This window comes from Rhinatrema bivittatum, chromosome 9 (assembly GCF_901001135.1).
Source record: "Rhinatrema bivittatum chromosome 9, aRhiBiv1.1, whole genome shotgun sequence".
In the NCBI taxonomy this organism is placed as follows: Eukaryota; Metazoa; Chordata; class Amphibia; order Gymnophiona; family Rhinatrematidae; genus Rhinatrema; species Rhinatrema bivittatum.
The window spans coordinates 241729581-241753576 of record NC_042623.1 but is presented as its reverse complement, the minus strand read 5'-3'; the positions used below and the strand labels follow the sequence as shown (position 1 = coordinate 241753576).

General features: G+C 44.0%; 1 protein-coding gene across 1 annotated transcript in view; it reads right to left on the bottom strand.

Annotated features, from left to right (window-relative positions):
• Positions 1-18957: 18957 nt before the first annotated feature.
• Positions 18958-23996, bottom strand: part of MRPL47 (mitochondrial ribosomal protein L47) — a 28436-nt gene continuing 23397 nt past the window's right edge. Inside the window, exons 6-7 of the mRNA XM_029615536.1 lie at positions 19789-19884; positions 18958-19258 (exon numbers count right to left, since the gene is read on the bottom strand). Of these exons, the coding sequence (XP_029471396.1) occupies positions 19144-19258; positions 19789-19884 (211 nt within the window). The 3' untranslated portion in view covers positions 18958-19143. The remainder of the gene's footprint in view (positions 19259-19788; positions 19885-23996) is intronic.

The window sequence follows — 23996 nt, the reverse complement described above, 5'->3', positions numbered from 1 at the left end:
TTTTAGAGATGATAGATATTGGCAGTACAGAGGCAAAGCTTGGGCAAGACCCAGTCCTTTTGAGGTGGGCCAAAGCTTACCTGAGATACCCCTGGTCAAGGAACCGAGGAAGCTAAATCTTCACAATGAAATGAGGCCAGTCCACTCTTCTTGGGGGGGGGGGCACGGTTGACCCACTTTTACAACGAGTGATTCATAATCACAACGGACCAGTGGGTCTTGGGAGTGATAAAATGACGGCTATGCATTAGAATTTACACATCTGGTATGGGAAGCCTTCATAGTCTCCCCTTGCACTACTTACACCACAGTGGATCGTTTGTGACAGCTAAGAGCGATGGTGCTGGTTCCCCAAAAAGAACAGGGAAAAGGTCAGTATTCCATTTATTTTGTGGTCCTGAAAAAGAAAGGGACATTCAGAATGATTTTGGATTTAAAAAAGGTCATAGAAACATAGAGATGATGGTAGAAAAGGACGAAATGATCCATTCAGTCTGCCCAGCAAGCTTATGCACGTATCTGCGGCACTGAGCAGGTTACCCCCATGCTTATCAGTTTACCAGACAGTACAGTAAAGGTCAGGGCCCTCAGATGCTATTTGGATCCAGTTTCCCTTAACCATTGCTGTGAAAGCAGAGAGCAATGTTGGAGTTGCAAGTATTAAGGGTACAAACTGCCACACCAACCTCTAGTCTTTAGGGGTCCACAGTGTTTATCCCATGCCCCTTTAAATTCCTTGACTGTTTTCATCTTCACTTCCACAAGGGCGTTCCAGGCATTCACCACCCTCTCCGTGAAGGAATATTTCCTGATATTGGTTCTGAGTCATCCTCCCTGGAGTTTTATTTCATGACCCCTTAGTTCTATTGATTTCTTTCCAACGGAAAAGATTTGATGATTGTGAATCATTAAAACCTTTCAGGTATCTTGAAGGCCTATATCATATCTCCCCTGCTACTCCTTTCTTCCAGGGTGTACATATTGAGATCTTTCAGCCTCTCCCCACCATTTTGGTTGCTCTTCTTTGGGCTGCCTCTATCGTGACTTTATCCGTTTTGAGATATGGCACCAGTATTGAACGCAGTACTCCAAATGAGGCCTCACCAAGGACATTATCACCTCTTCTTCCTTTTTTTTTTTTTTTCTTATTGGTTATTCCTCTGTGTGCAGCCCAGCATTTTCCTGACTTTAACTATTGCCTTGTTATATTGCTTCGCCATCTTTGGATTATCAGACACTATCACACCAAGGTCTCTCTCCCAGTCCGTGTGCATTAGTCTTTCACTGCCCATCACATAAAGCTCTTTTGGATTGCCGTACCCCAGATGCATGAGACTCCACTTCTTGGCATTGAATCCCAGCTGCCAAATCTTCGACCACTCCAAGTTTTCTTAAATCGCTTTTCATTCTCTCTACTCCTTCAGAAGTGTCCATTCTGTTGCAGATCTTATCTGCAAATAGACAAATTTTACCTTCTATCCCTTCCACCAGGTTGCTCACAAAGATTGAACAGAATCAGTCCCAAAACCGATCCCTGTGGCACTCTACTTAACACTGTTCTTTCTTCAGAGTAGGTTCCATTTACCATTACACGCTGTCTCCTGTCAGTCAACCAATTTGCAATCCACTCTACTACCATGGCACCCACTCCTAACCTTATTTTTATCACAAGTCTATGTGGAACCGTATCAAAAGCTTTACTAAAATCCAAGTAAATCACATTGAATGCTCTTCCCTGAACCAATTCTCTAGTCATCTAATCAAAAAAATCAATCAGATTTGTCTGACAGGACCTTCCCCTGGTGAATGCATGCTGCCTTGGGTCAAGCAACCCACCAGATGGAAGATAGTTCACTAACCTTTCCTTCAGCAAAGCCTCCATTAATTTTCCCATCACCAGGGTGAGGCTAACTGATCTATAGTTTCCAGCCTCCTCTCTGCTCCCACTCTTGTGAAGTGGGACTACCACCACTCTTCTCCAATCTTGCAGCACCACTCCATTTCCAGGAATCTAATGAACAGGTCTTTCGGCGGACCCGCCAGCACATCTGAACTCCCTCAGTAACATGGGATGTTCCTCATCCGGCCCCATAGACTTGTCCACTTTCAGTTTTCCTAGTTCTTCCCATACATTCTCTTGTATAAATGGCGTTTTGTCTACTCCACCCCCATCCACAGTCTTGTTAACTAGCGACTATCCTTCTCCAGGGTACACCAAACTGAAGTATTTGTTTAATTTTTCAGCTTTTTCTTCATCTCTTTCCACGCATTGATCTTTGTCACCTTTCACTTTCAGTATACCACATTTCTCCTTTCTTGGATATATATCTGAAAAATGTTTTACCACCTCGCTTTTATCTCTGGCAGTCTTTTCTTCCACCTGACGTTTTGCTTTCTTGATTTCTTCTTTGTCTCCCTCAGTTTCACCAGATATTCTTCCTTGTGTTCTTCTTTGAGATCTTTATATTTCTTGAACGCTGTTCTTGTTTGCTTTTAATATTTTATCAGCCACGTCCTTTAGAAAAGTAAACAAAAGTAAGAGAAATAAGAAACTGATACAGTTCTCAAACATATAGATTTGTTGTCTTTGTAATTGCTTGTGCTCAACACGTAATTGCTTGTGCTCAACACGTCCAAGACAGAAATGCTCCTTATATCTCTCAACCACAAAGATAACCTACATTCAAGTCACACCAACACCCTGGTCAACCAAGCAAGAGACCTCTGAGTTATAATTGACAACCAGCTAAATCTAAAAAAAGTTCATACCAACACAACCAAAGACTGCTTCTTCAAACTTCAGGTACTAAAAAGACTCAAACCGCTACTATATTTTCAAGATTTCAAATCCGGTACTCCAGGCCATTATATTCTCCAAATTAGATTACTGCAATTCCATTCTGCTAGGCCTTCCCGCTTCCTCCACCAAACTGCTCCAGATGCTACAAAATTCGGCCGCCAGAATTTTAACAAACTCCAACAGAAGAGACCACATCACACCTATCCTGAAAAAAACCTTCATTGGCTCCCAGTAAACTTCAGAATTCTACACAAGTGCCTCTCCATCATCCATAAAGCTATTTACAACAGAACACCCATCGATTTACACTACCCACTCACGCTACACTTCTCTTCCAGACCCATCAGAGAAGCATACAAAGGTTCGCTACACACCCCACCAGCCAAATTCACACCTCTCATCCACCAAAGATCGAGCCTTCTCGACAGCAGCGCCAACCATCTGGAATATCATGCCCCCAGACCTTAGACAAGAACCTTGCACGCAGACATTCAAAAAGAAACTCAAGACTTGGCTATTTCGACAAGCCTTCCCTGATCTATGACCACCCCAACCACAATAACTCGCCTTGGTCCGCCATTCGACGTTCCCCATCCCTGTCATGGCTTCTGACGTTATATTAATCAGTCCCGAGTTTTATGAACTAATACTATTTAGTCAGGAACATTTGATATTTTACAGCCCTGAGTATAGGATATTATTTATATATTTGATAATATTCAGTCCTGAGTACAAGTGATTATTATAGTCCTAAGTATATGACTTGATATTATTTATTTCTGAGACTAGATATTATTTATTTCTATGTTAGCCATGACTCTGGCTTTTCCTCCTCCCAGTTCAAGTGCCCCTGTTTCATTGTAACTTTTATTCACTTTTTCACTCTTCGCCTATTGTTCAAGTTGATGTTAATGTTATTGCACCGCTGTTTATTGTAAACCGATACGATATGATTGGTATCATGAGTGTCGGTATAAAAAAGCCCTAAATAAATAAAAATAAATAAATTGCTCCTTTTAGTTTGGCCCACTGTTCTACCTCCAAGTATGTCCCCATTTTGACAAAAGTCTGTATTTTTTAAATTCAATACTCAGGTCCTCGCGTGACTTTGTATCCTATTTGTGATATCAAATCATACCATTTGATCACTGGTGCTGAGTTGGGCATCCACCCGGACATTAGAGACATTATCTCCATTAGTGAGCACTAGGTAGAGTATAACTCCCTCCCTCGTGTGTTCCACTACCATTTGTTTGAATAGAGCTCCCTGCAGGGCATCCACTATCTCTCTACTTTTGGTAGATTCTGCAGAAGGGATTCTCCAGTCTATGTCCGGCAGATTAAAATCTCCAACAATCACCACTTCTCCCTTCTTTCCCACCTTTTGGTTGTCTTCGAGCAGATCTCTGTCTAGTTCTTTCGTTTGAGTCAGAGGCCTGTAAACCACTCCAGTAAAAATGGATGCACCATTATTTTTATTTTTAGGACAGCCTATACCCCACAATCCTTGCAATTTAGTTGCTTGGATATTGTTTTTGACATAGAGCTACTCCACCCCCTTTTCTGTCCTTAAGTTATAACCCAGTATGGCCGTATCCCAATCATGAGAATCCATGAACCATAACTCTGTAACAGCAACAATGTCCAAGTCTGCCTTCACCATTAGGACCTGCAGCTGGGATTTTATTGCCCAAAATACAAGCCTTTGTAATCATAGCTTTCCAATTTTTCACCTTTGATTTGTTGCACTTCCTAGACACCTTTTCTGCTTTTTTGAGCTGATTGATTTTATTTTCTCCTCTCACTTTCTGTATTGCTTGGGGGTGACGTTAATTTCATTGGCTGTCATCTGCCACCCCCATTCTTTAGTTTTAAATGTTTAATATATGATTTGAATTTCTTACTTAGCGTCCTCCTTCCTGCTACAGACAAATGTAGGCCATCCTTACCATTTAGCCTTTTACTGCTCCATACACGACCCCAGCCTCCAATGTATCCAAAATCACTTTCTGTACACCAGGTTTTGCGCCAGGAATTGAAATTATCTAGATGCCGTAGCTTCTCATTTCCCTTTCCATGAAAAGGCAATAGTCTTTGCAGTGTGTCTTATCTTTCCTAGATTTTGAAAATCTTTTGCACGTCATGGATGCCATTTCTATTGAGGTCATTGATCCCCAGATGGATGATAACCCTGATATCAAAGTTCCTACTTTCTTCTTCTTCATTGACTTAGACTATCCAGTTTTCATTTCTACTAGCTGAGGATCCTGGAAAGCATTTAACTGTTGTTGCCTTCAAAATGTGCTCCCAAATTGGTTCCTATGAGTTTCCCAGCAGAAGCAGCTTTCTTTTGACACTTGATTCTGTTGAAGGGCTTCTGGATGCATTGGGTGACTTCACTTTTAGAAATCACTTCACAATCTATTGCTGAGGTTTCTTCATTCTCCAAAGCAGAAAAAGCATTATGTAGGGGTAACAGTGGGGAGAGTGGGTTTTTCTTCATCACAGGTTTTATTCTGCTAGAGCCCACTGTTATCCATTTATTCCTGGGTTTTTGAATCCTGGATGGTCTGACATCTCTGTGGGAGGTGGGGATTGATGCACCGGATGCTGTAAAGTTGGGGAAGGTTGGGTGTCTGTCATACATCTTGTTCTACCAAAGCCCACTGTAAACCATTTTTTCCTGGGTTTCTGAGACCTCTATGGGAAATGGGCGAAAGATACTGTATAGTTCAAGGAAGGGGAGGTTAATTGAAACCTGGACAATGCCTCCCTTAGATGAATCAGCTCCATTTTAATTGCAGACAGCTGAAGGCAAAAGGGACAACCTTTGATTCTCCAAATTATAGGCCTTGGGACATAAGCACCACAATTGTTGCATTGAATGAAAGACATTTTGTTAAATTATCACTAATTCCTTAAAATCATATAGATAATGTAAGGTAAAATTTAGGCTGTAGCAAAGATTAATAGGTATTTGAATCAAAAACTAAAACTATTAGTGTTAGCGAGTAAAGATTAATAGGTAGAATATGAAAACCAATTTTTACAAGGAATATGACAGTTTGTTACTATTATCTGAGCTGTAAGGATCTACTATGTAATGGGAGATGAAGTAATTGAAGCTAATTATCTAGGAGTCCAGGAAAGACTATATAAGAAAAATAAACTCAGGGTGGGTGGTAGATGGGGTAGGGAGGGAAGGAACTAAACAGTTGAGATTACTTGCAGGAAAAAAATGTTTTTTTTTGTTCTTTTTCAGATACTTTGTAGCTGCCTCTCACAAGAAGAACTGCAAACAATGGCTAATCAGACCCAGAAAAGCAGTCTAGATTGCACTTTCTAGATTCAGTTAAAATCTGCCACCTCCTAAAAACTAAGGCACACAATTATGCAATTATACACAACTTCTATACTAGGCTCTCAAGTTACACAGTCCTCAAGTTACCATGGTTTGTCATATGGAGAGGCTGTGTTTGGTCATAGTGGCAGTTTGCAAGGGAGAGTTCCTAGCATCACTAGACCTCACAGAGATGTACCTACATATCCCAGTAAGGCAGGAGCACCAGAAATTCCTGTGGCTTATGATTCTGGGAGACCAGTTTCACTTTTGTGCCCTTCCTTTCAGTTTGGCAACAGTGCTGCATACGTTCACCAAAGTGGTGGTGGTAGCAGTAGCCCTTTGGAAGAAAGAAGTGCTGGTGCACCCAATATCTGGATGACTGGCTCATTCGGGCAAAGTTGGCAGACCTCTGTCATCTGGTGGTACAGCAGGTCCTAGAGAGGTAGAGGGCTCTAGACTAGGTGGTGAACCTAGTATAAAGCCACCTAATGCCATCCCAATCTTTGAAGTAACTAGGGGCTCAATTCGACACCCAGGTTAGCAAGGTGTTTCTCACAGAGGATAGGATGGTGGAGCTGCAGAGTCAGGTTTGCCACCTGTTATGACTGAAGGAGCCTAGAGTTTGATTAGTTGCAAATCCGGGGGTCTATGACATCTATGCTATATCTTGTTTGTGTGTATGTGGCACCTTCAAAGAGTGCTTTCCTCCTGTTGTATCCCATTATCGGAGGAGTTGCAAATTCCTCTTCCTGTGGGGGTGGGGCTTGGTTGGGCCAATCTGGAATTGGAGATGGAGTTGGAAATCCTAGATTGGGTGATAGGGACCACAAACGCCAGCCTTCTCCTATTGAGGAGCGGTGTGTCAGGGCCAGACGCATTGTCTGGTAGTGGTCAAAGGAGGAGGCATTATAGTTGGTCAGACGAGAGTGGTGCACTTAGCCTTGTTTCCCTTTCTGCCACAGTTACAAGATTGGGCAGTGCGAGTTCTATCTGACAACAATGGCTTATATCAACTGACAGGTAGAGACCAAAAGTTGGATGGTTTCTCTGGAGGCTCAATTGGTGGTTCACTGGGCAGAGCAGCACCTGGCAGTGTCTCACATAGCCGGGATGGACAACGAGCAGGCGGATTTTCTCAGCAGGCAAAATGGGGGCTGTCAGAGGAAGCAATGCTTCTAATTCAAGCTTGATGTGGAACGTTTTGCATGCACTTGATGGCATTGAGACAAAACGCCAAGGCGCAGAGCGCTTTTAAAGTTGCAGGCAAGAACACAGAGCAGAAGGAATAGACACTGTGGCCACCGGGGATTCTTCTTTATGACTTTCCCCCATGGTCAGGCATACAGCTGACTTGGGCTTCAATTTCCCATACCTTGAAGGTCTAGTGAGGGGGTCTAGTCTATAATTTCCTTCAGGTACAGGTGGCAGCTTTAGGCTGTCTTTGAGGTAAGATTCAGGGAGTGTCCCTGGCCTCGCATCTGGCTGTGATTCATTTTTTTTTTCAAGGGGCAAAACACTTGCAGCCCATAATGCGGAAGGTGTTTCCCTTGTGGAATCTTAATTTGGTGATGAATGTTGTGTGAGGCTCCGTTTGAATCATTGCGGAGGATGACTCTAAAGGACTTAACCCTGAAAGTGGTGTGTTTTGGTGGGGGGGGGGGGGGGGGGGGGGTTTGGTTTATTTTGTGGCGATTTGTTTGGCCAGAAGAATTTGAGCTTCAGGTGTTGTAGATCCCAGTTTACGGAGAATGTGGTATCCTTGCAAACAGTGCCCTCATTTGTGCTGAAGGTTGTTTCGATCTTTCATCTTAGTCAAACAGTGGATCTTTCTGCCTTTCTGAATTTGGATTTGTCTGTGCCCGCACGCAAAGGAATTTTGTGTGTTGGATATGCAGGATTGTTAGCGTATCTCTGGGTGACTAATAGTTTCCAGAGATTAGATCATATTTTGTGCTTTGGAATGGGCCAAGAAAGGGGTGCAGGGCATCCAAGGCTACTATTGTGAGATGACTGAAGGACGCGAGTAGCTTGGTGTATATTTGTAAAGGCTGTCTGGTATTGGAAGGTCTAAGGGCTCACTCGACTTGGGTACAGGCAACCTCATCGACCGAGTGTCAGCTAGTTTCTTCACAATAAATTTTGGGTGGCTACTTGGAAGTTTTTATGCACTTTATCCAGACATTACCAGTTGGATGTCTGGGATCCGGACTCAGAGGGGTTTGGAGAGAGTATATTGCGAGCGGGGCTATCACATTCCCATTCCTGTCCAGTATAGGGGAGCTTGGGTACATCCCAGGACTCTGGCCTGATCTGGGATATGAACAAGAAAAGAAAATTGGTTCTTACTTGCTAATTTTCATTCCTGGAATACCACAGATCAGTCCAGAACCTCACCTGTTCAGTAAAGCCACTCGTCTTGGCAGTTTGTTTGGTTACATGATATTTTGCTAAATATTGGAGCAAGTTTTCTATAGAGGCTCTGCTTCCCTTCTCGTTGAGGGGGGTTGAGAGTTGCAGTTATTGTTCTCACCTTGGCTTGGGTACAAGTCATTCTGAGGGACTGTAGGTAGCACTCTAGGTTTAACAGTGTCAGTAAAGCTTTTCTTCTCTGTCTCCATGTGCTGACAGAGAGGCAAAATCCAGGAGTCTGGACTGATCTGTGGTATTCCAGGAACAAAAATTAACAGGTAAGGACCAATTTTCCTTTTTTTTCCCCTTCTTAAATGCCTTCAAGTCCTTTTATATCCAACTCCTTCCCTGTGTATCTAACTCTAGTTTACAGGAATGGGGTCGTCTTTCCCTTTCTATGTTTGAGATGGTGCTATTCTTTGATAAACATCCAGCACTGAGGTTCCATGTGAGATGCTACCCAATTATAAGCCAAGATTTATTTTATTTTATTTAATTTAATAGAGACTAGGTTTCCTAGCTGGTCTTGAAGGAAGAAAGTTATATAGTAACATGCCCTGATACTCAGGCCGATACAGAAAAAACGCGCGGGAGAGCGGGCGAGCGCCCAGGCCACTCCCCTGGGCGTGCGATTCAGGAGGGTGGCCTATGTAAATTAGGGCCTGCGGTAAAAGGAGGCGCTAGGGACACTAGCGCGTCCCTAGCGCCTCCTTTTTGACAGGAGCAGCGGCTGTCAGCGGGTTTGACAGCCAACTCTCAATTTTTCCGGCATCAGTTCTCAAACCCACAGACAGCCACGGGTTCAGAAACTGGACGCCGGAAAAATTGAGCGTCAGTTTTGCGGGATGCAGGCCAATTTAAAAAAAAAATTTTTTTAAATTTTTAATTATTTTTTTTTTACTCGGACTTAATATCGCTATGATATTAAGTTGGAGGGTGTACAGAAAAGCAGTTTTTTCTGCTTTTCTGTACACTTCCCCGGCGCCAGCAGAAATTAACGCCAGCCTTTGGGCAGGCGTTAATTTCTGAAAGTAAAATGTGCGGCTTGGCTGCACATTTTATTTTTTGTATCGCGCAGGAATAACTAATAGGGCCATCAACATGCATTTGCGCTATTAGTTTTTGAGGGGGGGTTGGACGCATGTTTGACGTGCTATTACCCCTTACTGTATAAGGGGTAAAACTAGGAGCGCACTGTACTGTATCGGCCTGACTGTTAGTTGAAATGCCATTCTCTTGCTGAGATTGGGAGTTTGAGGTAGCTCATAGGAAGCCTTATCCACTAGAAACATAGAATAAGATGGCAGATGAATACAAATGGCTCATCCAATCTACTCATCCACATCTCCTGCTCAGCTTTATAGTGTCTTCCTCTTTCTCTGAGATCCTTATACTGTCTGTGCCTTCACAAGTATCACAGGGAGGCTGTTCCATTTGTCCACCAGCATCTCTTGTAAATAAATATTTCTTTAGATATGTCTGCCCCCCCTCCCCCCAGAGGAAATGACCTCACCTCAGTCGATGGCTGCTTAATCTTGAGTCTCCTCCAACAACTAGCTATATCTACAATTATCTAAGGCATCCTTCAAGATTTATCCTCTCTGCTGTGCAGACTCTTCTTGCTGACACCACCCGATGTCGATAAAATGAAAATCACTCTATTTTAGAAAATTTTCATATCAAAAAAACAGTCAAGGCGAAGAACCCGATTCCTCTAAAATGGCAGCACAAGATACAGGCCTAATGCCGGGCAGAATTACAGACACCCCTCTCCTTGCAGAAGATGACTTACCAACTAGGGCGGAGATGAAAAGCTTGTTCGCCGACCTTAAACAGGACATTTATAACAATAAAAGCGAAATTATGAATTCTATCGAAGAGATAAGAGGACCGCTCCAAAAATGGTCGAAGGATTTTTGAAGTAGAAACGAGGGTCGATGCGCACAGTGAGGACATAAAGACGGTATGAGAAATGCAATCTACTATGCAGAAAGAAGTTGAGCTGCTGACAGAGTGGAAGATTTAGAGAATCACTCCCACCGACAAAATCTGCGGTTCAGGGGAATACCTGAAACATCCGACTACCAGGACAGCATGGAGGTGATCGCGCAGATCAGTGCTATGGTATTGCGTGATACAGCTGATAATGCAAGTACGGAAACTTTGCCAGTAATTAAAATTGATCGTGCTCACCGATCTCTGGGACCTAAAGTGGGCAATAGACCTCGGGATGTCATCGCTTGCTAGCACGATTTTCTTATTAAAGAGAAAATTGCATCCACAGCAAGGAAACAGGCATCATGGATGTGGCAGGGGAATGAAATTATGATCTTTGCTGATTTGTCTCCTGTGACCATCCAAAAGTGCCAGGAACAGACACATTCCACAAGGACAATATATGCTATAGTGGCTCTTTCCTTTTGGGCTTAGCTTCTCCCTTAAGGGCGAATCTCATCGAGTCAAGACCCTAACGGAGGCAACGCGAATTTTGAATGCCGCAGGATATTCCGGTTTTGCCGACATACCACCTACGTCCAAGGCCCCATACGGGAGAGATGACCCTCCCCGATGGCAACGCATTATCTAAGGGGGGGAAGCAGACTCCATTGCAGTCCAGCAACTGAAGATCAACCAAGCGACCCTACATGAGTATTCTCAGGACATAACATTTCTATTCTCTTATTTCAGGTTCATAAACTTCAGCATGAGCCATCTAGTGAGATGCAGCTATATAGTTTCTGCTGCATTCACTTACCAGGCTGCACAGCGAGCTGGGTGATGCTCAAGACTTATAAGCATAGAGGTCTAAAGGCTTGCTACGTTTTTTACGTTACAATTTATGGAGATTGTTCACATAATGTTTTAATATGTTCACACAAATGTAGGTTATTGGGTGGGATTCTGAGAAGTTGAGATGACTGATTCCTCTCTTAATATAGCAGTAGAGCCACACTGGGAAGGCTACATTGCATGGGCTAAGGGAATTAATCGGGGCCAACTGTGGCGAAAATTTGATTTTAAAATGTATGAGGTCATTTCTAGAGGTGGAGCTTCAGGATGTTATAGTGGTGGGAAGCATTATCCATGTATGCTAGGTAAAGGGACACTCTTTCGGATACTTGCATTTACAGAAAGGGAGCTAAATTAGCAGCTATTCCCCTACCACTTACATCTCTAGTATCCATGGCAGCCCTAACTTTTTTCTCCCTTAATGTTAAGGGACTAAATACTCCCCTAAAGTGACATCGCTTGGTTACTAACCTGAAACAATCTCAGATAACTATTGCATTTGTTCAAGAGCCCCATCTCAAATGTCGCTATGAGTATCTCCTCAAGAATCCTTTGTATCCCTCTCAGTATTGGGCTCCATGTTCCAAAACACAGAAATACGCTGGGGTAGGAATATTAATAGGGAAGGATATCACCTTTGAACTTGTATTCCGGACCTAGAAGGCTGCTACATTCTATTGATTATTTCCCTAGGGCCTGTGAAATTTACTCTAATATTTATTCACCTAACTCGAACCAAGGATTATTTTTTGAGAAAGTCACCAAACTCATAGATACTCGGAGGGACACCTCATTTTGGGTGGGGACTTTATTACAATCAATCCTCACTTGGACAATTCCCAGGGTCATGCCTCAGCTTTAGGGAAAGACCGCAAGATACTCTAGAAAAAGAACGCAGGATACAGTCTTGCCAGACTGGGCCTGCTAGACATGTGGAGGACCAGATATCCTAAATCCAGAAGCTACACCATTTTTCAAGAGCTCACCAATCTCATTCCCGATTAGACCTTTTCCTAGTAGATAAAGGGTGTATTAATTTGATATCCCACCCACTTATTGAAACTATTATGTGGTCTGATCATGCACCTATTAAGATGACTCTCAATGTCTCACATTATGACAAAGGTCAACAATACTGGAGGCTGAATGACAGTGTACTTGAAGTCCCCAACTTTAGCACCCAATTAAAGCAGGACATACAAGATTATCTGCAATTCAATGACCTGGATGACATATAACAGATGACATTGTGGGCTTGTTTGAAAGCTGTCATCTGAGGGAAATTGATAGAGGGGCATATGTGAAAAAGCAGAAGGCCAAAGAGCAGTTGACTATCATTGCACAGATTAAACACCTAGGGATTCTCCATCAAAAAACTGGTTCTAGCAAGATCTGAGCCCAAATGGACCATTGTAGAAGAGCTCTCGACGAACTGGACACGGTGCAGATTGCTCATAAACTAGATCTTAGCAAGCGAATTCATTATGAAGGTGGAAATAAGGCTGGAAAACAACTAGCATGCAAATTAAGAACTAAACAGGCTCAAAACAATATAGTTAAACTTAAAGACTAAGCCGGTCGCATGCTGTCCACCAATGCAGACATACGACGAAGGTTTCTCAGGTTCTATACAGAGCTTTATCGAGCTGTCTCATATAGAGCATGCGAAGATTGACTCATATATTTGAAATATTTCACTATCCCAATTACATAAACAACAAATAGAGGCCCTAGATCGAGAAATAACGGGGGCTGAAGTACTCTGGGCAATAAAATCATTGAAAGTGGGGAAGTCTCCTGGCTTAGACGGTTACACCACGGCATTCTATAAAAATTTTGCAGACCTTCTTATTCCTGGTATGACAAAGTTATTTAATTCTCTGCGAGGCCATACAGATTTATCTTCCTCGGCTAATCTAGAGGGAATCACGTTGATAGCGAAGCCAGGGAGGGATCCAATGACGTGGGTCCTATAGGATGATCTCTTTAATATAGACATGAAAATATTGGCCAAAATACTGGCTAATAGACTTAATCATATATTACTCGATTTAGTACACCCAGATCGATCAGGCTTCATCCCCTGGAGAATGGCCTCTGATAGTGTTTGGAAAACTGTGGACTTTATCTGGTGGGCGAGAACACATAAAATACCTTTTCTACTCTTAGTGGTTGATGCTGAAAAAGCTTTTGACTATGTGCACTAAAGAATGCAGCACAAGTGAAAAACAGGCATGACCTTGAGCAAGAAACTGAAACAGTGGCTTTACAAATACACCCTTCTACCCCAAGGCCAGAAGCCAATGAACAGAAAAAGTATCTCAGATAAAGGTATTTGGCAGCCCTCAGTTCTAGCCTTAGTATTAGGAAGCTCCTGTATTCTTCCATGCCTAATATGGTAAATCCCGGTAAAGAAAAAAAAAAAAAAGTAAAACACTTTGCTATATAACAAAGCTATATGTCATGTATAATTTGAGTAGCCACAAGGCAAGTCATTATTGGAACTGTCTCAAACTACTCCCGAAAACTGACTGTATTTCTCGCATTCTTAACTGCCTCTTATTTCCTACTTTTACTTAATAAAGATAATTGTTTAGTTACAAGACTGAGAAATTTCTTTAGCAGGATGGTAATCACAGGGAGAAAAGGTCCTCTGGAGAAAAGTCTACCTGGGAATACCAGTTGAACAACTAGCCTTTTTTATTTCAAACAATGCAAGCACTTAAGTTTGGGGAATTTTTCATTGGCTGGATTCAAAAGCTGTATGCAGCTCCACAGGCATGTCTTAAGGTGAAATGGGGGGTATTCTCAATCTTTCCCAGTGGGCCGAGGCACCAGGCAGGGCTGCCCTTTGTCCCTCTTATTGTTTTCCCTATTTCTTGAGCCCTTCACTCACAAGATCCGACATAATAACAACATTGCTGGGGTACAGGTAGGAGAATTCTCCTCCAAACTATCGCAGTTTGCGGACGATATTTTGTTCTTTTTAACCCAGTCCAATCTCTCCCTGTGCTTAATTTGGAGATTTCAGACTTTAGCCAAGTTTCGGGATTCAAAATCAATTGGGACAAGTCCGAGATACTCAACATATCAGTGCCTGAAGCTATGGCTACGCATTTAAGAAAGTCCCACCCTTTCCAATGGGCCTCACATAAGATAAAATATTAGGAATTTATATAGGTAACTCTCTAGATCTTTTCCAGCTTCATTATCCACCGCTGATGGTTAAGATATACAAGGACTTAGAGGAGTGGGGCCGGTATCTCATATCTTGGTTGGGACGGCTTGCTGTTATAAAGATGAACATTTTACCTAGGATACTATATCTCTTGCAGACACTGCCGATCTTAGTACCGGCTAAAACTCTAGAAAAGTGGCAGCGGAGATTGTTAAAATTTCTGTGGAAAGGGAAAAGACCCCGAGTACCTAAAAGGATAATATTGTTGCCCAAGACTCAAGGGGGCATGAGGTGGCCAATTTGCACTATTTACCAAGGAGCAGCCCAACTAAAGGCTGTTGTTAACTGGCATAAACTTAGCAAAAAACCTTGGGTGATTTTAGAGCAGGTGTTACTGGGACCTACGCCATTAGCAGCCATTTTATGGCAACCACAAGATTTGTGGCAGTGGCCATTACTATTTCCTGAGATAGTTCAGCTTTCATTACAAATGTGGGAGCGATGGAAACACCTGTTAGTGGGCCAAAGAACTTGTTTTCACAGTACATATTTATTCCACAATATGAAGTTTGCACCTTCTGCGAATAGCCTGCAGTTCAGGAGCTGGATCGCAGGAGGTATTACACATCTGACACATTTGGGAACCAGGGGGACTGCTTTCTTTCCACTCCCTCAAAGACAAGATACCAGTTAAGAGACATGGACGTGTTCCCGTACTTGCAGTTACGTCACTTCATTATGTGTCACAGCATACTGGAGACCTGTCTAACAACTTTTAAAAAGAAACTAAAGACATGGCGGTTCAGCCAAGCCTTCCCCACTACAAACCCCATTGCCTGATCTAGAATTGTCCACCACTCACCTATGTAAACAAATTTTCCATATTTCTCATGCATAGTATCTATTAAAGAGGTTGGCTCCTTGCCCCCTCTTCTGTATATAGTATTTATTTTATTTATTTACTCTTCTGTTCACCCCTTCTTTATTTCTTACTCCAAGTTAAGGCATCCTTGTTATAATGTAACTGTATGCTCCGTATCTCTTGTTGATTGGTTAATTATATTTTATGCTTAGTTCATTGTAAACCGAGTTGATTTGTATCAAGAAAGTCGGTATATAAAAGCCTTTAATAAATAATAAATACTAGAGGCTTTGGCATTGGGGATGTCTGCTTTTGAAAGTATGTGTAAATATGCTGATAAAACACGTAAGCGTATCTCAAAGTTATATTTACTTATTGCTGGTGAATTTCATTTGGACTTTGCACATATCAAAGCATGGGAACAGGTCCTCCAATGCTCCTGGCTCATTGAAGACTGGAAACAGATACATACACACCTAGCGAGAGGTTTAATATCTGCTAACCATATAGAAAATGGATACAAACTGTTTTATCGCTGGTACATCACTCCAGAACAATTACAACATGTGGCTCCAGGATCTTCTAACCTCTGCTGGCAGCGATGCAATAACACTGGAACATTCTTTCATCTTTGGTGGTACTGCTCTAAAATCCAAACTGTATCGCAGCAGGTATCTGAGTGGCTTACCCTGATTTGCAAGATGCCTGTGGTTCTTACCCCTTCTCAAACACTTTTGAACGTAGAGACTTCTGGTTGCAATAAGGATCAGAATGGTTTTATTAAATATGTTGTTAGTGCCACTCGATGTGCTATTGCAAAATACTGGCAGGATTCTCATGCACCCATGTTGCAATATATCCAATCCCAGGTTCTTTCTATGCATACACTAGGGAAAATCACCGCCTACAAACATAGAGCGGTCACATGATTCCATCGTATATGGAAGGATTATGAGCAATGGTTTTCTTTAACAAGTTCGTAACCATTTACTTACTTATCTTAAAGTATGATTTTGCCTAATTATGCTGCTATAATATCCCAAGGCTATTCATGATAGCTGACTTTTTAATTACCTCAGGTTCTCCTACTTTTTTATCCACAGTTAGGGGGTGGGAGGGTGGAGTCTAAGATTGTTTTGTTTTTTGTTTTTTTTAACTAACAAACTTTATGGAGCCAGCCAAGTGAAGAAGGTCGAGGAAGCAGTTTTGGGAGTAAGCCAACCAGGAGCCCCTGGCCTTCACACCCAGAGTTGTAACAGGCGAAAACTCAGACAGGGGTGTCCAACCCCCTGGCTTCCACAGAGGGATGGCCCACTAAGGTGCCTAACACCCAAGGAAGCAAACAAGATCAAAAAGAAAAATTCTTCTAACTACACTGAAAACTAGCTAAGACTGCAGCACTGTACCTCTACCATATGCTGGAGTCAGAAAGATACTGAGGGACTGCAAGTGGCACTCTTGTATATATAGCAGTGCCCAAAGTTTTTGCTCTCTGACTCCATCTGCTGGTAGGGATACACAACCCACTTGTCTGGACTGATCGGGGTGGGTATGTTCAGGAACCAAAAGATGCCAGGAATTCTCCTTTGTGGACAGCTGCAATCACTGTATGCACTGTCTCCATCTGGAAACGTGGTATCTGCAAGCTTAAGTTTACCTCTTCTAAATCTAAAATGGTGTGGAAAGTGCCTTCCTTCTTTGGTACCACAAAATAGATGAAGTACCCCGCTTGCTTAGAGGCACCAGAATTATGACCTCCCTGCTTATTAACCTTTGAAGAGTCCTCTTTATCGCTTCCCATTTGTTTCAAGAAGAGTAATGGGACTCCAGAAAGTGTTCCTAGAGCGGACATGAAAATTCTAAGGCACAACCTAAGCACCCACCGGTCCGAGGTAATCTGTCCTGTTTTTTTTGAGGAGTGTCTCCTACTGCTTCCAGGAAGGAGTGGGCAAGCCTGGCTTTATTGGGAGGCCTTATTTCCTCCAGTCCCCCTGACCGGACCAACTTCTGGAGGACCTGCTGGCACCCAGACTACTGCCTGGATCCTGAGGTGGAAGACCCTTTCCCGGACTGAAACCTCCTTGAGTCCCGCAAATGGGAGTGGGATGGAAAGATCTTATTGCCCTTATCTTTTGGCAGTCTATTTCCCTTGGATTACCCCAGGAACTTCATCAGCTGATCCAGGTCCTCACCGAAAAGCAGCTTCCCCTTAAAAAGGGAGATTGCATAGCTGAGTCTTGGACTACATGTCTGCCAAACAGTTGCACAACCACAGAAGTCTGCGCGCAGCCAGCACAGACACCATATTCCTGGCGGATGTACACACCAAATCATACAAGGCATCTGCCACATAAGCTACCGCAGCTTCCAGGGGAGCTGCCTGAACAGGAGTGAATACACCAGACGAGGCCTGCTCCTGAGGTTTCTGGATCCAGCACAAGGGAGCAAGAATTCAAGCGGGCAGACCAGAGCCCGCAGGCCTTGCCAAGCCTCCATGCACGGTTTGTCCACCATGAGGCCCGTGAACACATTCAGCCCTCACACACTGCTGTGAGGCAAGCCGCACATGTAACTACCCTGCCAAGCTGAGCAAAGACGTGTGCCCGTGCCGACACAGCCGGAGTGCAAGAAAAAACAGCCTGAATGCCGTGCAACCCTTGCAGAGCTCACCGGTTCCCCCACTGGGGAGAAACTAATTTCACATGGCCTCTCGTGCTCTCTCCCTCCTGTCAACCGCGGAAGATCCCACTGGTTGACCGCCCCGGCACTGCACCAAAGGCTGAATCTGTCTATTTATGTATTTATTTATTTTTTTAAACAAGCCTAACAGAACAAGAAATAAAAAGGGATACTTCCCAGAACAGAGCCAGTGGTGGACAGAGGGGACTTCAGAATATCAAGAGGGAACAATCAAGGTCCCCAGAGACAGTAGGCCACAATAGCCAGGGGTATCCAACCTCTCGGTCGCCCGGCTCAACCTGAGGGACAGCCCACAAAGGAACCTAGCACCTTGGGGAGCTGAATCCAAACACCAAATGTCCAAGTCTCACAAATCAGTCAGAACTGCAGGTTTGCACCTCTACCATCTGCTGGAGGCAGCAAAATACTGAGGGACTGAAGGTGGCACTCTTGTTTATGTAGCAGTGCCTCAAACCTTTTCTTCTCTGCCTCCATCTGCTGGTAGGATGCATAAACCCACTGGTTTGGGCTGATCTGGATATGTTCAGGAACAGTAGTTTAAGTTTGGTGTCTACACCTGGTTATCTCAGAGAGGAAAAATATATGCATGCTATAAAAATCTCAAATAATGGCTGTTGTGGTTTTGAAGCAGATTTTGCTTTTAATACATTTCTATATCTCACTATTTAAAAAAAAAAAAAAAAAAGTATACAGATGGAACTCTCTAATCCATTACTAGTTAAAAAAAAAAACCCAACCCTGGTAAACTTGTACTTGAAAGCTTCCCAATGAAGCAGATCACTAGTATACTAACAGTAACCCTTTTCCCAAAGTACTTACTCTCACCATTTAAAAAAATCTATTATATTAACACTAAGCTGCATTTACAGGCAACATCCCAAAGTGCCATCAACGTATGACACCAAACCAGCTTTAATAAAAGGATCCACCGACTTTGTCTACATTTGCTTTAGTGAGACAAAAGATGACACTTTCATATCAAACTAATGGAGTCCAGCCAGTTCACTGAAACACTGCATTTCCATTGTATCTGTCACCACAGCAGGCTCCGAGTGCAAAGTTCAGGCTTGTGAGCGTACAGCAAGATTAGGGAACCTCTTTTGCAATGCAAGCTTGTTTTCTATTTCTAATTTCTTCTTCCTTGCTTTTTTCCGTAAGTGGTTTTCAATTCTCAGTCTGAAATAAAAAAACACAAAACAAGATTTTACATATAACAAGCTGCAACCCGAGATGGGGCAACTATCCAAATTCAGGGGGAGGCAGGCAGGCAGGCAGAGAGATAAGGATGCCATCTGTAACCTCAGGTACTGCTTTATTCAAACCAACACCAGGACACCCCATTTTAGTACAATTTCAAGTTCTCCTAGGGGTGGAATGATGCTGCTTTTGCCTCTGTACATATGCCATGCATGGTAATTGTAGAAATCATATGAACATCTATTAAAGTCCTTGCTTTATAAAATTACTTCCACTGTTGTCTCAGTTTTGATGTCCAAAGCAAGAGACAGGCAAAATTATTTGTCCATGGCAATTTTATTCAGAAGTGACTATAGAAAGACCTAGAAAACCTGCAAGATGCAACCTTGCCCTTGAAGGAAGAAGTTTCTCATCTACTGCTTGATATCAAGTTATATACTCAAACCCTAACATAATTAAAAGTAGCATAACTTTTGGGCAGGGACCAACCAGATTCTTAATTTGTTTACCTGATATGATGATTAACATATGGCAATGCATAGAATTTCCTCATCTTGTATCTTTTGTTCAGGTACCAAGGTATAGGCCATTCGTGGAATTTGTACCTGCAAATGATTAGAAAAGACAAAACTTGCAAGTAGGCTATAAGCAATGCAGTCTGTCATTGGCAACTGGAACACAGCCAAAAGCAGAGTGCTTACAATAAATGGGTTACCTGGGGCAAAGAGGGGATTCTAATTATTACAATCATATGCTGTTCCCAAGGCAGAAGTTTTACTTAACAGAATTGTTCTCTTGCATCCAAAGAACATCTGCAAGTCATCTACACCTGTGTACACTATATATGTTTTTAAATCTTATTTCTCTAAGTTATCCCATCACAATGACTAAGTCAAACTACATGAACCTGTATTACCTAGAAAAATTAAAGAAAATGTTCAAAAGTCATTCAAAACTAAGCTTCTTGCGTTGTGGGGTAAGGCTTGACTATAAAGTCCCCACAGTTCCAATATCATTTTCTTCTATTCAGGAACCCCCTTCTTGACCAACCATCTCTTCTAAGAATAAAAGGTTATCTATCCCATTTCTTCACCAGGTTCCAGGAGAATCTACCCAATGCAACCACCAGAGATAGTGTTCTTCAAAGAGAAACACCTTCAACATCTAAAGTTTAAGTTTATTACTAAAAGGAATGCAAGATAGGATTCCAAATAAAGCAGATTCTGCCAAAAACAAAGCAAAACAACCCCTCCAGAATCTTTGTATTGTATCACATGACCAAAAGTATCAATGTCTATATTACATTTGATGCATAAAGGAAGATTGGTTCTTACCTGCTTTTTTCATTCCTGTAATTCCACAGATCAGTCCAGACCAGTGGGTTATGCACTCCCATCAGCAGATGGAGGCAGACTTTGCGAGTCCCACGCGCAGTACGCCACTGCCAAAATCCCCGGGAGCCTGAACATCCAAGTGGTAGTGGCAAGCAAATGTGTGGAGCGTCTTCCAAATAGCAGCTTTGCAAATTTCCTGAGGTGATAGATGTTTTTCTGGCTTGCAGCAGTGTAGTGGTTACTTCCTCAGAGTATCCTTTCTTCCTTAATCTCCTCCTTTCAAAAGCCAGGCTGCTAGACAAAAGTGATCTGCCTGGTCGAAATATATAGGTCCTTGAAGATGTGGAAGATGTTCGAGTTGTAGAGACCCGTCCACAGCCAGATTGATTAAGTCTGCGAAACACGGGTGTTGGGGCCATTCGGATTACAGTCTGAGGGGACTTCTTTCCTGCAATGCACCTTGCCCACCAGAGGCCAAGGAGGAAACACGTAAAGGAGAACAGACGTTGGCCAGGGTAGTAGTAGCGCATTGACCCCCTCTGCGCCATGATCTCTTCTGCGACTGAAGAAGCGAGGAGCCTTGGCATTGTCTCGCGTTCCCATCAAGTCCATATGGGGAGTCCCCCACCTGCGAGAAATGAGATCCATTGCTCGGTCTGAGAGCTCCCATTCTCCTGGATCTAAGCGCCTGCGACTTATAAAGTCCACTTGTATGTTGTCCTTCCCGGTGATGTGAGATGCCGCAATCATCGCCAGATTTTGCTCCGCCCAAGCCATGAGCAGCTGCGCCTCGTCTGCTACGGCTTGACTTCTGGTGCCTCCCTGACGGTTGGTGTATGCCACCGTTGTCGCCTTGTCGGATAAGACGCGAACCGCCTGATGGCGCAACTGGGGAAGAAAGTGTTGCAAGGCTAAGCGAACCGTCCTGGTCGACCAGCTGGACTCCTCTGGGGACCAGCTGCCCTGCACTGAAAGATACTGGCAAACAGCTCCCCAGCCTGAGAGACTGGCATTTGTGGTCACCACCATCCAGTACGGGACTTCCAAATCCACCTCTCGAGACAGGTTGTGTGGGCAAAGCCATCACACAAGACTGGACCTGGTGTGATCAGTGAGTGGCAGCGGGAATTGGAAATTCTCCGACTTGGGATCCGACCGGGAAAGTAACGCTCGTTGCAACGGTCTCATATGAGCAAAAGCCCAGGGAATCACCTCCAGAGTAGATGCCATCAAGCCGAGAACTTGAAGTTAATCCCAGGTCTTGGGCCGTGGAAGAGCCAACAAGCAACGAACTTGCCCCATCACTTGTGCATTCGGTCCATCAGGAAAAAAACCTTTCCCGACCGTAGTGTCAAACTGGGCTCCCAGAAACTCCAGTGTTCGAGAAGGAACCAAGTTGCTCTTGGCCTGATTGATTACCCATCCGAGGTATTCCAAGACAGTGGTTACCTTGTGGATCGCTTCCAGACAACATTCCCTCGACTTCTCCCTGATGAGCCAATCGTCCAGGTAGGCAGAGCGCATAACTGATAATGCATTCCCAGGACCATAAAGCTGATCCTCGTGAATGGGAATGGGTAAATATGCCTCCATCAGATCCAGAGAGGCCAGAAATTCTCCCTTGCATACTGCCATGATGACGGAACAGTCTCCATACGAAAATGCGGCACCTTGAGATACTTGTTTACCTTCTTGAGATCCAAAATTGGTCGGAAGGATCCCTCCTTCTTTGGAACTACAAAGTAAATGGAGTACCTCCCTGTCCTCCAGTGTTGTGGAGGAACCGGTTTCACAGCACCGAGAGCTAGGAGATGTTAAGAGAGTCTGACGAACAATCTGCTATTTGACCTGGAGGCCGCATGGGGATATTAAGTAGAAATCTGAGAGGTCGAGCAAATTCCAAAGCGTAGCCTCGTTCTCTTATGCTTAGCACCCACTGATCTGAAGTAATCCTGGCCCATGCCTCGTAAAACTGGAACAGGTGACCCCCAACACGAGAAATCGAGGGGTGGGCCGGCTCCATCTCATTGTGTAGTCTTGAAGGTGAGAGAGGAGGAAGAACCACCCTCCCGGGAGGTTCTGCGGACTCGAAAGGACCAGGCATGGTTTCTGGCCACTGGTTGTTGCTGTCCGGCCGAAACCTACATTGCCCTCGAACACGAAAGCGGGATGATGGAAATCCTCTGGAGGGCTTCGATCTGTCCTCTGGTAACTTGTGAACTTTGTTCTCCCCGGGGACTTTATCAACTGCTCCAAATCCTCACCGAATAAAAAAACACCTTTAAATGGAATAGCCCCAAGCTGATCCTTGGAGGAAACATCCGCAGACCAGTTTCAGAGCCACAAAAGCCGCTTTGCCGACACTGTCGACGACATGGTGCAAGAGGAAGTGCGGAGCAGGTCAGGGTGCGTCCGCTCCATATGCCACCGCAGCTTCCAAATGTTCTGCTTGCTCTTATTTTCCTGGAGGAAAATCTCTAGACATCAGCAAATCGCTGGGCCCAGCGCAGGCTCGCACGTAGCATGTAACTGCTACACACCACTGCCCGGATACCTAGGGCCAACACCTCAAAGTTGCGCTTAAGCAGTATACTTCCCGTTTGCGATCCTGAAGGTCTTTGAGAGCCGCCGAACCTGCGACTGGAATAGTGGTCCGCTTAACAGTCGAAACTGAAGCGTCCACTTTGGGGGACCGCAGGAGCTCCAGAGACTCATCCAGTAATGGATACAGATTATCCATGGCCCGACTGACCCGCAGACCAGCATCCACAGCATCCCACTCTCTGGTCATCAGCTGTTGAAGCATGGGATGGAAAGGAAAGGCTCGGGTCGGCGTTCTCAATCCCGCTAGGACTGGGTCCACAGAGTCCTGCGGTGGAGCATGCAGAGGGAGCTCCACCCCAAGCTCAGAAAGAACTGCAGGAATGAAGTTCTAATTCCTCTCTCTGGAACAGATGGACCACTTTAGGGTAATCATCATACAAGGGGATCTGCTTCCCCTGCTCATCTTCCGATCCTGCCCCAGCTGGGAGGAAAGGAGAGGTCACTGCAGCTGTAGCCGCACTGCCTGGAACCTCCAGAGCGGCTGCTTCTCCTGAAGCCAAGGAGCCTTTAAACTTCGCGACCCGTAGAGATGCGGGCACATCCGCGCGCTTGGCTACCTTGGGGGCCGGTCCCTGCGCAGGTCTCACCGGCAAAGCACCACCTTGCGGACACATGGAAGCCAGAAAGGCTTTATGCATAAGGAGGACAAAAATCTAAGGAAAAGGAATTAGAATCAAAATCATCTCCCCCTGGGATATCAGGGTCCTCCTGGAAAAAAAAACTTGGTCCTAATCTAAAGGATCATCAGGACTGGCAGGGACCGGTGACAGCGCAGGGGG